Source organism: Camelina sativa, chromosome 18 (assembly GCF_000633955.1).
Source record: "Camelina sativa cultivar DH55 chromosome 18, Cs, whole genome shotgun sequence".
Taxonomy (NCBI): Eukaryota; Viridiplantae; Streptophyta; class Magnoliopsida; order Brassicales; family Brassicaceae; genus Camelina; species Camelina sativa.
This window is the reverse complement of record NC_025702.1, coordinates 11497575-11514245: the sequence shown is the minus strand read 5'-3', so window position 1 is coordinate 11514245 and position 16671 is coordinate 11497575. Positions and strand designations below refer to the sequence as shown.

Genomic DNA, 16671 nt, shown 5'->3' with positions numbered 1-16671 from the left:
TCAATGTAGCATATCGTTTATTGGGTCTAATAGTTAAGTAAATATTTATGTGTGGTTTTGAAATTTATTGGGAGATATTTTCTCAAGACACCATCAAGTTGGAAAAAAAGTGTAAGAAAACGAAAACAGAAGACAAGAGGATAAATCATGATATGTAAGGAGATATTTTTTTGAGGAGTGTGAGTGTGAGAAGAAGGGTAGGTGAAAGATCCAAACCTAACATAATTGTCCTTTTAATGTTTGTTTTTTTTGGATTTTTTTTTTCACCTTAGACAATCATAACTTATTTACCCTGATTTGAGGCAATCTTATTGTTTACTTTTGTTTTTTACTTCTTTTTTTCACAGATGCAATCTTGTTTTATAGTTGTCAGTATCATTACATTTAAATGGTACAAAGAAAAAAACTTACTACAGTTTACAGAGTTGAAGCACCACATAAACTTTTACCAGAGTCAGACAAGTTGTCTGAAACACAATTACCATTCTCTCAATCCAAAGTAAAAGAGAGCAAATTATTCACATGATTAAAGTGTCTTTAATGTATGAAAATGAAATTGGAGAAAAAAGATAAAGAGAAAAAAGAAAATGTAAAAGGAACTCGTCGAGCAGTTTTTTCATCATAAGAGTTTTGTTAGTGTTGCTATAAGTATCTAACAATTTTGAGTACATGAAATCATGAATGCATACGCCTGTAATGTAGTCAGTATTTTGTTATTGCATTCAACGCCACTTTTCTTTGAAAGATACATTGATGGTGGTCTTTCAACAGGGACGATAGTAGCTCTACGTATCGTTACATTGAATTCACAAGTATTTATTAGTGGGTGTGTTACCTGAGCTTAAGGTTGATGCTTTTTTTTTTTATAATAAGAAGTCAAATTAAAGAACAACAAAAAAGAAATGTTGCAATAGTTTACAGTCATAATGTTTTCTAAATCAAAACCAATATAGAAGAAAAAATCAAAGCCTTGATACAAAAGGGTCAAAGGAAGTAGTAGTAGTGTAGTTGGATGTCAATTTAAGTGAAGAGAGAAGTCTACAACTACAAGTCCGCAAACTTAGACGAGAGACTTTGAAAAGAAGCTACGTATATAGTACTAGTTAATACTCTTTTGTGTCTTATAAAGATTGATGTTTTGAGATATTTTTTTGTCTCATAAAAATTGATATTTTGTAAACTTCAAGAAGTAATTATTGAAAATATTTAAAATTTTGAATTGTTATTGGTTTAAAATTAAATAATATCTCTTTAGTCAAAGAAAAAAAATATATTTAAACTCAATAATCATTGTTTTCTTAAAATGTATAAAAAGTTATAAACATACGAATCTTTGTGAGACCGAGGGAATATTACAAATAAACAAAAAAACAACAAAAGAAACTTTTTATAGAAAAAGAAGAGACGAGAATCAACCTCATGATAATCAAACATCAAAACAATGATAACAAATGAGCAAATCAATAGCACGATGTCTTGATAGTGGGAGCGAGGGACTTAGCGGCGCCTCCTATTAGGGCCCCAATACTTGACTTTCACCTCCAAATTTTGGTGATTCATCATTATTATGTTGTGTTTATATTAGTTATCTCCCTTAAAAGAACTTTTTACTTTTAGAGGGAACAAGAAGACTCGGACTTGTTCATTTTGGTCAAGTATTCTTTTGTTCCGGTCCATTTGTATAACAGACTCTTGTAGCCATGTTTGCTTTACAGCCTTGGTGTTTAAGAATGTACAAGTAGAGAGGGATTGGTAATAAAAACTCGATATTCTTGGAACCGAAACCAAACTGTCCAAGCTGTGACAATGTAGCAGGTTTAGTACTGAATAGACCGGATCTGCCCCTAATATATATGTCCAGAGAGATAAATCGGTACGCCCTACCATGACTGGTCAGGTCAGGCCGGCCCGTGAGCTTTTCTCTGGTATTCATGGCAACTAGACATAACATTTATGGTTTGACTCTTGATTTTTCATTTTTGTTGAGGATTAAAATGAAAATGGCACCTGAATAACATCAAACTGATTTTCATTTTACATAACCAACTCTCTGCATATATAACGACTAAGGTCAGATCTCAATACACAAACTCTTCTTTTTGGATCGCATAACCAAAGTGAAACCATCCTTAAGAGTATCCACTCCACTTGCAACACACAGGTTTTGAAACCAATCTCTCTCTCTATTCATATGGTCTAGCTCGAATATTTGTATAGTATCACTCTTGACCCTTCATTTTCTCATTCTGTATGTACTTAAGAACTCCATATGCAGTTGTCCCAGCCACAAATAATACAACCGATGGAGTGAACACTGGATACACATACTTCACAAAAAACTTATCCAATTCTTCAGGGAGGAAGCCTGCAGAGCCCAAAACAAACACAATATAGTTTTCAATAACTGTGTATCACTATCCCCCTCAATTCTATCTTCTGTGAATTCTATTCTCAACTATTATATGTATAAGTCGAAAAGAAAAACAGTTGTTTACTCTGGCTGTAACCAGTCCCACATTCTATTTTGTACCCATAAAAGCATCAGACCAAGCTTTGTTTTCACAACAAAAGAATCAGACCACAGATCACACATAATCACCTTATAAAGTGATGTAACATTAAGTAAGATGACAAAGCTCAACTATCAGAGATATAGTCTAAGCATGAAAGTGAGTCTAATACAGATACACACTTAGGTTTCCGATACAAGCGAGGCAAGCCTGTCAAGTTATGAGTTATGACCAAACCATCACTCTTCTATGATTCTTGATCAGTTGTTATCTCTCTAGCTAAATCTTAGATTACCTCAATCACGAAACTAGAATCACGATAAATTCTTGATTTAACAAACGTAATGAGCTCACACTTGGCTCATCCGTTATCTCTCTAGCTAAACCTCAGCTCATTGACTTAACAAACGTAAGCTACAACATCCCATAAACAAACCTAATGATTGTTCTCGGCTAAAGATCCCACAGTTATATGCAACTGCCCAAATTCGTATAATCATCTTCAGCATGCGTTTTAAATGAAGTACCTGAAGCGGCTAGTGTGAGTCCTTCGATAAGGATGACGATACCAAGCCCAAGCCAAGTAAGAAGAAACGCGTTCTCGTTCTGTCTCTGCTCTTCTGCTTTCGCCGCTCCTTCTTCGCTCATAAACACCGGTTTCTCCACCGGTGCACGCCGATTCACCACTCTCTTCCCTTTCCCTTTCTTATTCCCTGATGTATCCGCCGCACTCAGTTTCTTAGCCGCAGAACCGAATCCTACGCCGGAAGAGCTTGAAGAATTCTTCGGTTGAGCTGGATCCTCCGTTTCGATTTGGGGATTTTGAGATTTGATTGCGAAATTAGGGTTTCTGGTACTGAAGAGACGATGAAGATGATAAGGTCTCGAGGCCAAGGTACACGAAGAATGGATTTGTAGCGCCATTTTGGTTTTTTTTTTTATCCGATAGAAATAAATTATCCAGTGATCATTATATTTCACTCAAAACGGCATGGTGTTTGCTCAAAACCAAACTGCTTGCTGTTTCACTATCAACTAAAAAGATTTGAAAAGTTAGTGTCTTACAGAGTATATTTGTTCATTTATAGTCTCAGCTCATTTAAAAGGCCTGTGGTTGCAGGGATAATGCCTTGACCATGAATACTAATGATCTCTTTGCCTGCTAGATCCGTGAGAAGCTCAGCTGGATCTTTGGCTCCTCCATGTTTGAAGAACTTCTCTCTCAGCAATGTTCCTGTGCTCAACGAAAGAGGATCCTCTTCACATATTGATTGCCATATTGTTGACGCAAAGCATTTGGCGTATAGGTAGCTATAGTACCCTGCATGCATAAATACACCAGAGTTCAAGATACATCTCCGAAATTGCATTTTTTTCAAGACGTTTATGTAGATAGATATGTACTACCTGCTCCATAGTTAAGTAGGTGACTGAATCGAATATGCCAATGAGTTCCTTCGACATGGTTCCAGCTCGTGTGTTGCCGTTTCAGTTCAGCCACGAGATGGCTAACATCTCTCGCTGTCTCTGGTTGTTCCCCGAACAGCATTTGGTCAATCAGCGCATAAAACACCTACAAAAAACCCATACAGAAATTGACGTTGATCTCTCTAACCCACATTTGTTTTTTTTTCCTGCATTGAGAGCCTATTTGATCGGTGAATCAATTAAGCAGACCTGACGTTGCAGTTCAGTTGCTGCAAACATGTTCCTCGCTCCTTGTAATGAGTTCAATAACTTCTCGGGTATTATCTCACCGGTAGAGTAATGCCGGGCAAATCTCTTCAGGAGGCGATAGTCCCATGCATAGTACCTGAGGGACGCATGAGCAAATTCATTATGTACCACTAACTCAAAATTGAAACAGTATTGAAAAAGAGTTACATCGTTGGGAATTATACTCACTCAAATAGATTTGAAGGCATTTCTGCCAAGTCAAGAGCCACCCGGGTACCAGAAAAATGTTGATAATCCTGCAAAAACCAGAAAACATATCAATCAGCAAAGCAAAAGCGAAATTTTGAGGATGGACCATGCGTAGCTTGTATTGATAAATTTGTACAACACCGTTCGTGAGAGCAGAGAGTGAAGAGCATGGCCGAATTCGTGGAACAAAACTTCAACTTCAGAGTGATTAAGCTTCACAACTGATGAATCACGAGCTCGTGAAAAATTGCAAACAAGAGCCAAAATCTGCAATTGAATTAGATCAACAGCCAGTGTGTAAGAATATGCCAATCTTCATATTTTTAGCCATAAGATTAAAGATATGATGGGAAATAACTAAGTAACATACAGGAAGTTGGTATTCTGTCTCAGAAATCTTGCGTCCTCCTCTGATTGCAAAGCTAGCACACCCTGAGTACTTGTCTTTTCTAGAGTACAAGTCAAGGTAAAAATACCCGAGATCACCCTGCAAGAAACAGTTGCATGATTTGTGAGCATGGGGGAACGGGAACAAAGATGTTGTGGTATGAAAAAATCGGAGTGTGAAGCATTATTGTTTTTGCATCTACAAGACATATGCAAGGATTATCTTAGTTTTGTAACCAACATACCTCGTCCGGGTGATGAAGAGACAATTTCAGCACATCTGGGTGCCAGGATTCACCTGGGGCCAGCGGAATGGTATGAAATGTTGCACCAAATAATGATTCAACAAGCAGTTTTAGGCCTTCAATACATTGAGGCAGAGAAAAATATGATGCTACAACCTGTACAAGAATATCCAAAGAGAGCATGATGAGAGAAGTCTTCGCAACAGTCTCTCTTGAGGGAGAAAAAATAACCAAAAGATCCCTAAAGGAAGATACAGAAACCCAAGTGCTTTTGCAGCACAAAAATAAGTATAATAATACTGCAGCACATTAGACAGATATTAAAATATAAAAACAACTTACAGCGGTGTCCACATCATTGACGGAGGATTTCATCATTGAAGTATAGTAAGTCTCATCCCATGGCTCCAATTCTGCAGATTTGTTACCACATTTCTCTCTTTTAAAGTTTCTAATGGCTATGTATTCCTACAGGGATGGGATACTGATTATTAGAACCTCAATTTTCCACAGCAAGAACATAATAAAAATGCCAGATATAGTGCAAAGGTCAGCTTACTTCGTCTGCCTTTGATTTGACTGTCTTGCTCAGTTCTTGTAGGAAGGATGTCACAACCTTTGGCGATTTTGCTAAGTTTGGCTCGACCATAAAGTGAGCATAAGAATTACACCCCATTATCTGACAGCAACAAAAAGAAAAGAAGCTATTACATAAAGTAAATGTAATATTTTAACACTGGGAATATACTACATAGCATCATCAACGAATATGTACTAACCTGGGCAAGCTCATGGCGTGCAGCAATAAGCTTCTCAAGAACTCCGTGATTTGCATGAGGAACAGAGTTCCCTTGAATATATACAATTTTTCTGACCTGAAAATAGAGGTATAGAATTACAGTAGTCAACAGAAAAATGGATGTAGGTGCATAATTAATGCAACTTCAAAGCACATTTCCCTGTCTCTAATACACTCTGGGGTACTTTATTATAAAACGCTTGTAACCAATGAGAAACTGATTAATCTCCCACCTCTATCTATAAAAGGATGTCCTAAAAAGGAGATAGAACAAATAGGTAAAGTAGGCACCTCTTCGTCTGATGTCCATTGCAAAATGGAAGAAAGGGTTCGTTGATCAGTATTTATTCGAAATCCCTTCTGTTTCGACTTATGCATTGCTCTTGTAGCCCCTCTTTGACCCCTTTCAGTGGATCGATAGATAGGATTGAGAAGATGATGCATATGGCGAGGGATGCGTGATGCTGGAAATATATCAACATGTCCTGGATCATCAGCAATGTTTTCGCTGAACCTGAATATAGATCAAACGGAAGTTAGCTCTAACAGCACAATGCACCATTATAATATCAGAGTTTCAATAGAAACAAAACTTGTGTATTCATGGGTACTCACTCCCTGCATAACTGAAAAATGTTGGTTGTTAAGCTATTCACTTTATCTAGCTTGTCTGCAAAGAATAAAAGAGGCATTCAACATCAGGTACACCAGCCACATTATAAAGGCCTAAAGGGTAAAGAAATATCCGCAATAGATAACAAACCAGAGTCTAGATGAATGCCACCACGTTCAAAGTCCATTCGGAGGTGATGTGCAGTCCTACTTGCTTCTTTGGTAAGCAAGTTAGAATCTTGCTCTGCCTTTTTCACCGCAGCATACAAAGTATGGTTTGTGTTAAGATGCTGAACATCAATAAGGCAGAAAAAGTTAAGAAATCGCCAAGAATAAACATAGACTCAACTCTGTCTACTCTACTGACATGGATGAGAGTCTAGAGAGGTTATATCCTCAGTTTGATTAACATTAAATGCCTCAAGTTTCTACGGCTGAAAGGAAAAATATATTGATTTGCAGATCTTTTTGGACAGGTGCGTATTCATATCCAAACAAGAACAAAATGTTCAAAGATGGAGGAATTTTCATGTCTTTGTTATAGGCATTCCAAGATTCCAACACGTAAAACGAAGAAAGAAAATCAAAGCTGAGCAAATTCTTGGTCACCTCACATGTAGATAATCATTCATCTCAATTGCTGCTTTATTCGCTTCCTCAACAAATTCCCTATCATATTAATAGAGCAAAGGAAACAAGTTTAAGAAAAATATCAACAGAGCATTATAAAACAAGTATTGAAGCTCAGAACTAGAAAAAAAAGAAAGAGACCTGTCAGGATGGGTTTGTCGACAGAGTTCAGCAGAGTCAACAACACAACAAACCTACAAAATATTTCGAATTCAGAAAAACAGCAGTAACTAAAAGTCTACAAGCACCATAAGAGCTAGTACCAAGTAACATAAGTGCAGCAAGAACCCCACCGTGTCTGATATCTCATCCATGGCTTTAATAATCTCTGGAGACGAAGGCATTCCTGATATGTAGCTCACCAACTCACTAGACCTAAGACAATGGTTCCAGAATCATTTCTTCAATAATCAAATAACTTCACAACACAGCACAGTAGCCGTATAAACAACCACAATAGAGCTCTCTAATGAAACACACACACACACCATGATTATGACTAAGCTTACAATACCATCCCCATCAATATCAATGGCTTATTTTGACAAAGCACACATATACTAATTTGATAAAAATCATACCTTTCAATGGCATCAGCGACGAAGCGCTGAAACCCTTTAGCCGTCTTAAGATGATCGAAGCCGTAGAGACCAGTGGCGTCTCCAGACTCTCCGCTCCGGAAATTTCGGATTACCCATCGGTTCGGATTGATATGCGGCTGCAATCGCCGCGTTAGCTTCCACATTGCTCTGCTTCTTCTTGCGGCTTTGCTTGTCCGGAGGAAGCGCTCAGGGTTTTGGTAGGGGACAAAGCGATGTGCTGCCGTTTTTGAAATAATGAAAAACGGCATGGCGTTTGAGACGCGAACTAAAATAAAAAGAACATTGGAAAGGCTAAAATGTGAATTGATGTGTCGTTTTTTTTTACAAGCAAAACATTACAAAGATTGAACTTCTTAATCTTTCAAAGACCATTCTACATTTGGGTCTTTGTTGGTGCGGGATTTAACACCCCCGACATACCGAACTAAACCAGAAAGACAATTTGGTTATTTAACTGAGAATCCAGTTAAGAACTCAATTAGGTCATTTAAGCCCAATTCGGACAGAGGAAGCCCAGCCTCGAAGGAGAAGAACCAACTTCCACTTCGCCCAGCGGCCGACTCAAGAGATAAAGCAACTTTCCTTATTTCAGTTCGTCTCATAAGGAAAGTTAATATATTATGCGATCTATGAATATGTATAAAGGGGGAGAGACTTCTCTGTTGTAAAACATCTATTATTGAATACAATTATTCAGTTCTCTTCTTGTTCTTAGCAATCTAAACCCTAATTCTTCGAGATCAATTCCCTTTCTTCTAATTTCAAAGCTTAGATCGGTTTTCTATAGAGATTACTTTACTAAATTTGTTTTCCCCCATAAACAAATTCATTGTGGAAACCTAGTTTCTACAATCTTAGTAACACTATTCTGTAAAAAAATATAACAATAAATACTTTATTTGTTTTTTCTTTTCATATTTTGGAACTTCTTATTACTAGTAACTAGCAATAGTTATTAGCATATCTCTTTTTATCTATCATTTTTTTTCGGGAAAAAACTATATTCAATTGATGATTTTTGCTCTTATAAAAAATAATTTATTTAAATGTATGGGCAATTAGAAATTTAGAATTATTCTGCTTTTTCTAGAGTGGATATATTTTTAGTAATCCATATGATATGATTGTCAAATTAAATTTAATATTGTATTTGTACTCTAATTTACTTTAATGTATATACATTCTGTCTTTTTGGATAAAAAGGAGAAATCAAATAAGAGATTTTCTAACTTGCTATTTTAAAAAAAAATAGAAAAGTGAAAAACTCAAAAAAAAAATTATAATATGTGTGGCGTTTCTTAAAAATTTATTAAGAATAGTGAAAAAAACTCAAAACTCAAATAAGAGGGTTTTAAGATTATCAATGAAAACTGGCTAAACTTTTTAATTATAAAATCCAAAAATCAACATCTAGAATCCAACAACTTTTTGGATTTTGCAAAAATAAAAAATAATAAATGATAAAATAAAGACCAATCTAACTTTTGGATTTCTAACTTGCTTTTTGAATTCTTGTTTCCTTACTTCCTGTCACGTGGAACCATGCAGCAGAAGCAATGACCAGCAAAGACCTGATGACGGAGATGGAAGAGAGGACCAGGAAATAATAGACTTTAATTGACGCGAGATCCACCAATACAACCTTCTTCTCCTCTGCTGAAAAGGAAATATAAGAAAGTATGTTGATCAATGCAGAAGGGAAGAAAAACTGCACGTCTATGTGAGTGCGGTGAAGGAAATACTCCCAACAGCTCCTAGATTGATGGGATGATTACAAAATCTTCTAATATGAAATCAACATCCATGTAGTTATTATTTCAACAGAGATATTATAGTAGTAAAAAAAAGACTCATTCGTCTGCCTCAACAAAAAACAAATAATTTTTTTTTTGCTTATATTTTGCTTACAATTTGCTCATGTTTTTCTTATATTTTGTTTATCTTTTTCAATTTTTATATTTTTCAAAAGTTCAATAATTCTTGTGTATTGTACATATGTAGTCAAAAATAATGCATCATTTAAATTCATTCAAAACTTAATTTGCTGTTTTGAAAAATATTTTATATAAATTTATTGATTTATAATACTAACATCATATGAATTTTCAATTAGAAAATATAGAAATATAAAAACTTTTTTATCATCAAATCCTTTAAACTTTTTTTCTATAAGGAAATTAAAAATCCTAACTTTTCTGAATCTTGTAAGTTGACTATGGTTATCAATCTCAAAGTTATTAGACACAATGTTATTGCAAAGAGATATCATCGATAAACAAAGTTATGTATTTAGTGATAAATTATTTTCTTATAAACAGAATTATATGATCTGAAATTAAATGTGTTGATATCAACTATAATTGGGATAAATATTAAGTTATTTCAACGTGACATCCCTATTATTGTAACGAAAAAGTGAAAACTTTAAATGACTAACATTGTTAATTCACGTTTCGAGTGGAAATTTTATTGTAATCTTTTAACTGTATAGTATGAAATTCAGAAATAATGTCTAACATGAATCAACCATATCCTCAAATACCAAAGAAACCAAATTAATCAAATAATAATTTTGTTGTAAATACAAAAATCGACTTAATGACAATAAGAGAACAATGTTAACAAGATATATGAATCTAGATTTGCCGAATCTTAGTCAGATAATCAATTTTGGAAGATATTCACGTAACGAAAATTGAAATCATCATTCTATCGAAATTTATAACCATAGCTACAACCCACTAAATTGACTTAAAAGATAGATCTATGAAAAATTAGAAATCACAATCAGTTCCCTAGATTAATACTGGAAGAGATGATCGATGCATGTATAAGATGGAAAACGACACCAAACAAATGTTGAATAAATGAATCAATAAATAAAACAATCAAGATTTTAACGAACATGAGTTAATCAACATTGATTAATAATTCGAATAAAACAATAATTAGATTTTTTTTAACTCAGAGGTGTGAAACAATACTCATAGAAAGAAAAACTTTTTTTAAGGTCCATAATATATATAACAAAGAGGTGTAAAACAAAAATGTGCGAAAAACTAAGAGTTGCGAAACAAAAATATGTAAAAAATTAAGAGATGCAAACATTGAAAGTTGGGGATACCCCGAAGAAATATAATTGTTTGATCAAAACATTGCAACTTTTGAGATCATTAAAAATTTAAACCGTTAGATGAAAGAATAAAAATAATCTCATATGTTAGATTTGAATTGACCATTAAAAATGTGTTAAACAATACAAAATTTAAAATTTATCAAAATGAAATAGAAATAAAGGTTATGTTATTACTTTACAAAAAATATCATTTTAACATATTTCACACAAATTAAAAAAAAAACTTAAATTATATGTGTGTCTCTCTATTTAAAAATGAGCTTTGAATTAAAGAATAAACTATAAAACTTAGTGTAAAACATATTTCAAATATAGAATGACATTTTTTGTGAAATAAATAAAAATATCCAATATAACACTTTTTGTGTAACAGGGAAGCAGTTTACTCCATAAATTGAAGTGGCCATCCGAACTCGAGATGTTTGAATGATTTTGGCAAGAATCTGTATTTTGAAAACTTATCGTGAGAATCTTTGATGTTTTAAACGTTCGTAATCGTAGATGCCACTTAAAAAGTTATTTTCAATGGGATATTTTCTTAATAGTAATGAAAAAACATTATCATGGTTATCCCACAAAAAAATTTTACTTTTTCAAGGTTAATATATCTTTCACCAATTTATCCTATAAAATAATTTGGTTCAAGCTTTAGTATGATTTTGATTCTATTTTAATTCGACTTAACCAAATTAGACAACTCTATTCTAGTAACCATGCACCGCGGAATTCACATGCGTGGCTGTTTGTTTTTCATAGTAATGAAATGTTTTTTGTTTGTTTGTAGACTTATAGTTAAACTAGTTATTCGTTGTTGAATAGGAGTATAATTTATTTGCTAAAGTTTTTGACATTTTACTAAAGCATAATAAACCTATATATATAATATGTCATACAAGTTGGCTTAATTAAATGCACTCTAACATGATACAATATAATATAGTAGATACAATAACTTCGTCGCATCAATTTTGACGTGAAGAAAAAAAAAGAAGAAAACATGCACATGCAAGGAGTGGTGATTAATTTAATAATTCATCAATAATTTTCATAACTTTTAAAAAAAAACAAAAAATCATTAGCTAGTAACGTAGATTCGTAATAAGCGCCAAGGTATTACTCGTCGTCATTGCAAGTTCCTCAACAACCTTCTTAACCTTCTTCGTTGTTTCTTTATTCACTTTCACCTCCTCGAACCCGTCCGTGCAAGTCCCTTCGTCTGTCAACGCCGAGCTCACCCAAGTCCTAACGTTTGTAATATGCTCAGCCACAGAATCACCGTCTTCTAGATTCTTCATCTCTGTGATCGCTTGCTTGAGCTCAATAATTGTGTCCCTCATCTCCTCGAGGCAATCCTTGAGAATAAGTGTCTCCGGTAACATTTTATTCTTTCGTCCCGCGGTGGATTTCTGAGACTTTTTGAGAAGCTTAGAGACGACGGACGTTGCTTCCTTTGCGGATTTCACGTTGAGGTTAAGCGCGGTGATGCATAGCTTGATAGGGTCGGATTTGATGGTGGTGGAGTATGAGGATAAAGACTTGTAGCATTTGCCAGGGGATGTTGTCGAGTTGCAAGCCGTTTTCACGAACGTTTTGTGGTTTTGGGAGTAGGATGGTGGACCGGCTGCTGTTTTTTGGATGTTTGTCGATGCTAGGAATATGAAGACGATCGTTAGAGAGTATAAGAGGAATTGCGACATGTTAATGGTGGCTCCAGCTTCCGTTTTTTGTATTTTCTTTCGTGTATTTGTGGACAAATTTTGTTGAGACGAATTATGAAACTATGTTGTATGTTGTGTGTGTTATATATATACAACACACATGCACATCTTGGTTTTTAAATTCAAAAGGAACTGAATAGATCTTTCTTTCTTTAATGTAAGTTTTTGGTTAATTATATCGATCTAGATGTATCAAGTTTCTTTATATAACAACATGATCGTATAATGTGTATGTGTACGTAACTTCATTTTTCAAAATGGTCAAGAGATCGTATAATAATATATCAGGGTCAACTCTCAACTGTTCGAACTTAGATATTCCCAATACGAATGGTGTTTTTTTATACAACAGTAAAGATAATTCAGTTGTGATTATGGCTTTCTTCTTTTGCTATGGTTAAAAAGTGTATACTCAACAAGGCCACTAATAAGTAATAATTTAAGCCTTGATTATAATAATATCCGCATTCATTGATAATATTTGACTTCGCCGGCCATTTTGAGTCTGCTAGGGACTAACGATCTCATTAACTCCTCTCATTCATACATCTAATTGTTAATTAAGTTTTTTGATTGATGCCAATATATTTTTCACCATTTCAATTTTGCTATAAACTAAAGTCAGTTTTGGGTCATAAGTTCATAACAATCAGAAACTATTTGTAGATCTTGTGAAGCTTTTTTAAAATTGTAATTTAATGCGGAAATTTTATTCTGTTTTTTTTTGTTTTTTTTTTGTAAATGTAAACCGTAAATTGTATGCATATGAAGAGAAATTCAACCGAACTATATTCGAATAGAGAACAATCTAATGCATGGTATCTTAATTTCTTTAGCAACTATCATCATTGGTTGTTTTATTTGTTCGACGAGAACGCTCCTTTGGGTGTGAAAAGAGATAAAAATTTCAGAAATAATGTATGGTGTGAAAAGAGAACATACATAAAAATTAATAGTATAGGAATTAGGAAGTCTTAAATTGTCTACAAATAAAACTAGAACATTATTACAAGTTTAGTCCGCAATTCAAGCCTAATGAAATGTTAAGTACGTGACACGTGATGTGATGAACATGGATTAGATCTCCTATTTTGGAGGAATAACTCATTCTTCTCGATCGGTCCTTTTAGTTTTCTTCAAAGAATTAATTATTTGCAAATTGGTCTGTCATGTATTACCTATGACTATACGACACATAATTTTTGTATTGGTTGGCACTTGGCATTTTACAAGTTAAATAACTTGTTATTTGAATTGAAGCCATATTTAATACGTACCGTTTCCTAATTCATTTTGATTTAGATATATGAAATACGACGAAATTTAATTAAAGTAATAGAAAGGAGATGAACTAATCTAGTAGTAGTTAACTTTTTTTGAGTTACACTTTCATGAAACTTAACAAAAAAAAAAAAAAACCAAGACAGAAATTATATAATATGATGAGAATCTTACTCTTTACTCATAATTCGATACTGTTTAATGTTTTCTTCTATATATGTGCAATCCGAATATCAAAAAAGAGGAGAAATTAAAGTTAAAAAGGTCCAAATACAAACTCCTAACCAAGTATGGCGGGTGACGCGGGTCCATTGAACATGAATAGAGTGTTTTCTAATGTTCTACGTTAATGCGATGTATTTTTTCTATTGTCATTTGCAACGTATTAAGGACGTGTAATGTTTATCAATTATCATTATTCATTACATTATGGCTAAGTATTACTTGCCATTTTAATATTTTATTCTTTAAGTTTCGAACTTGATATTTTAGGCTTTTTAGCCTTTAGAGTTAAGACAAAAAAAAATATATCTTAGCCTTGGCTGATCCCGTGGTCTATGATATAATGATATATACAATCATAGACCGTCGCCATAATATTCACATATAGTAGCCAAAGAACATGTGATAAGTACGGTCTCCACATAGGAACCCTGATTATATTATCATAGAAAACAATAATACTAATCTCTCAAGAATATTGAAAAAACCTAAATAAAAAAAATGAGAATTGAGAAGAGACATGACATTAACATGGGCCACTTGGTGTTCTTGGCTGGAAAACAACATGACCGTGAGCCTCATACAACACAGTCTCATTATTCTTCAGTTATAATAACATTTTCGTCGTCTGAAATTAATTAATATAGATTGTTTCCCGTAGGTACGGTTGAGGTATAAAATCGACAATATTATTAATACGAATATAAGTGGGGATAAATTAGAACTTGTCATTTTATTAATGTAGAATTTAAAAGAAAGGTTTACAGAAAATGCAATCAAAGATCTAAGCATAAATAACACGATAATAATTGCTCTTTTCTCTCTGATTGCCAAGATTTCGGATCCAGAGCTCTAACAATGACATCTTGTATTTATAGTGTGCCATTGACCTAGGGCCCCTTCTGTCTTTTCTGCAAATAACGATTTTCCCCTTGCGGCCAGATGGGCCATATCCATGACTTCAGGCCCTAAAATCTTGAGAGTATTCTATTTGGGCCTCATAGAATGTTGGGGGCGAAACCCATATCCAACAATGGTCCCCCCCAGTCCGATGAGCGATGGCTTGCTTGAGCTTGTCGGGTACAATACACAGGACGCCATACGCAGTTTGCCGTTTGTGAGATGTCTTGTTCGTACCGCCTATGCCGCGTCAATGAAACCTTGGCGAGGTGCAGACGAGATTGCGAGGTTCGTTTGAATCCGTATTGAAGACTTGTTCTAGCGTGCTGATCCATTGGTTGAGGCGCGGTGGCGACGAGTCTGCGTAATGGTGTTTGTATAGAGTTCTGTAGCACGCGTGTTGTTGTAGAAACGCAGGGGATAAAGTGACGACATCGGGACTGACAGTGGCGCCATTATCTTTCCGGGGCGTCTCGAAGTAGAGGTGATTTTTCTGCATGGTGGTTAATGGCGAGGTAACTAGCTCGTGTATGTGTTGATGGACGCATGGCGTGATGGTGTTATATTTGACGCGAAAGAGTCATAGCTCACGTGACGATGTGTCCACTCTGATGCTTGTCAAATCGGCGTGTTCAAGACCTAGCGAGGTTGAGATCGTGGCTTGCTCGAGGTCCTGGCGAAATCGAGATTTTGGTGGAAAGGTCGCGAGGTGATACAGCGAGGAGCATACGGGAACGTCGTGGCATCAAGGCACGCATACGAAATGGCGAGATGACTTAGCTTGACATGGCTAGGAGCAAACGCGGAAGTTGTGGCGTCGAGGCGTGCATGCGATACAGCTAGATTGTTTTTGTGATTGCACCTTCACGTGAAGTCATGTCGTGAAGATGATCTCGAGCACTTCCTGGAGTTTGTTGTCGGAGGCGCCGACGAGACTAATCAAGAGTGATACGTCTTCTTATTATCGTTTATTCCTTTTTTTTTTGTTTTTTTGGTATTGCGAACTTGGTTGCTTTATGAGCTTGGCCATTCGTACTTTTATTGATGATTTTCGCGCAAAGGTTGATTATTGCTGATTTTTGTCGCGCAAAGTTAGATTATTGCGAAATTACCCTCAAAATAGAGATGCGACGTTTTTCTTGTTTACAGGGCATATTTTGCAGTGCAGGACATCTCCTGGCTTATCTTGGATATGTTTTTCCCCGAAACATCTTGAGTAGACAAGACGGACTTGTCGTACTAATTTAGGTGCGGTACGCATCACCAGCTTACCCTGTGGGTGCTGCAGGAATTACGTGTTTGCGAGTCGGGGTTCGACTTACTCACTCCGCTTCCTGTTAGCTCATTTCGAGTCTGGGCTCGGCTTAAAATGTCCTACCAAAGTAAGGACGTGGATTATTTCACCACTGCACCCATGCAGAGCGCTTGCGAGTATGGACTCGACTTTCAATCTTTACAAAAGTAAAGTTTGTGGATTATTTCACCATTGCATTCATGTGGAACGCCTTTATAATCATACACCTGGCCAGGGCGACGATGTGTAAGCTAATCGGTAGCTAGGCAGTATTACCCAAAAAACTCATTGGGTGCGGCTCTTGCGTCCGGCTTATCCTGTGAGTACTTAGAGATAATCATATCCAAAAGAATGTTAAAGCAGGAGCTCGATATTGTCGAGCGTGTTTTTTTTTTTTTTTTTTTTTTTT

At 35.2% G+C, this 16671-nt stretch overlaps 3 protein-coding genes across 3 annotated transcripts; all 3 read right to left on the bottom strand.

Moving 5' to 3' along the window:
* LOC104761153 (protein LOW PSII ACCUMULATION 2, chloroplastic-like) lies at positions 1990 to 3474 on the bottom strand. The gene is made up of 2 exons (XM_010484187.1): positions 3038 to 3474; positions 1990 to 2365 (listed from the first exon to the last, which is right to left on the bottom strand). Exons 1-2 carry the CDS (start codon positions 3432 to 3434, stop codon positions 2220 to 2222), a joined length of 543 nt encoding a protein of 180 aa, XP_010482489.1. The 5' UTR covers positions 3435 to 3474; the 3' UTR covers positions 1990 to 2219.
* On the bottom strand, positions 3457 to 7915 carry LOC104761154 (probable mitochondrial intermediate peptidase, mitochondrial). Its single transcript, XM_010484189.2, has 17 exons — positions 7691 to 7915; positions 7403 to 7484; positions 7251 to 7303; positions 7094 to 7148; positions 6631 to 6769; positions 6483 to 6537; positions 6159 to 6381; positions 5848 to 5943; positions 5628 to 5747; positions 5411 to 5536; positions 5069 to 5224; positions 4807 to 4923; positions 4578 to 4703; positions 4416 to 4483; positions 4188 to 4323; positions 3918 to 4083; positions 3457 to 3831 (listed from the first exon to the last, which is right to left on the bottom strand). Exons 1-17 carry the CDS (start codon positions 7852 to 7854, stop codon positions 3593 to 3595), a joined length of 2121 nt encoding a protein of 706 aa, XP_010482491.1. The 5' UTR covers positions 7855 to 7915; the 3' UTR covers positions 3457 to 3592.
* On the bottom strand, positions 11821 to 12686 carry LOC104761152 (21 kDa protein-like). The gene has a single exon (XM_010484186.2). It carries the CDS (start codon positions 12542 to 12544, stop codon positions 11927 to 11929), a length of 618 nt encoding a protein of 205 aa, XP_010482488.1. The 5' UTR covers positions 12545 to 12686; the 3' UTR covers positions 11821 to 11926.

Coding starts and splice junctions, on each gene's coding strand:
- LOC104761153 (XM_010484187.1), bottom strand. CDS start 3,434: ATGGCGCTACAAATCCATTCTTCGTGTACCTTGGCCTCGAGACCTTAT. Junction 2,366..3,037: donor ACTCACACTAGCCGCTTCAG/GTACTTCATTTA, acceptor TGGGCTCTGCAG/GCTTCCTCCCTGAAGAATTG.
- LOC104761154 (XM_010484189.2), bottom strand. CDS start 7,854: ATGTGGAAGCTAACGCGGCGATTGCAGCCGCATATCAATCCGAACCGA. Junction 7,149..7,250: donor CGACAAACCCATCCTGACAG/GTCTCTTTCTTT, acceptor TTAATATGATAG/GGAATTTGTTGAGGAAGCGA. Junction 4,924..5,068: donor CTCTTCATCACCCGGACGAG/GTATGTTGGTTA, acceptor TGTTTCTTGCAG/GGTGATCTCGGGTATTTTTA.
- LOC104761152 (XM_010484186.2), bottom strand. CDS start 12,544: ATGTCGCAATTCCTCTTATACTCTCTAACGATCGTCTTCATATTCCTA.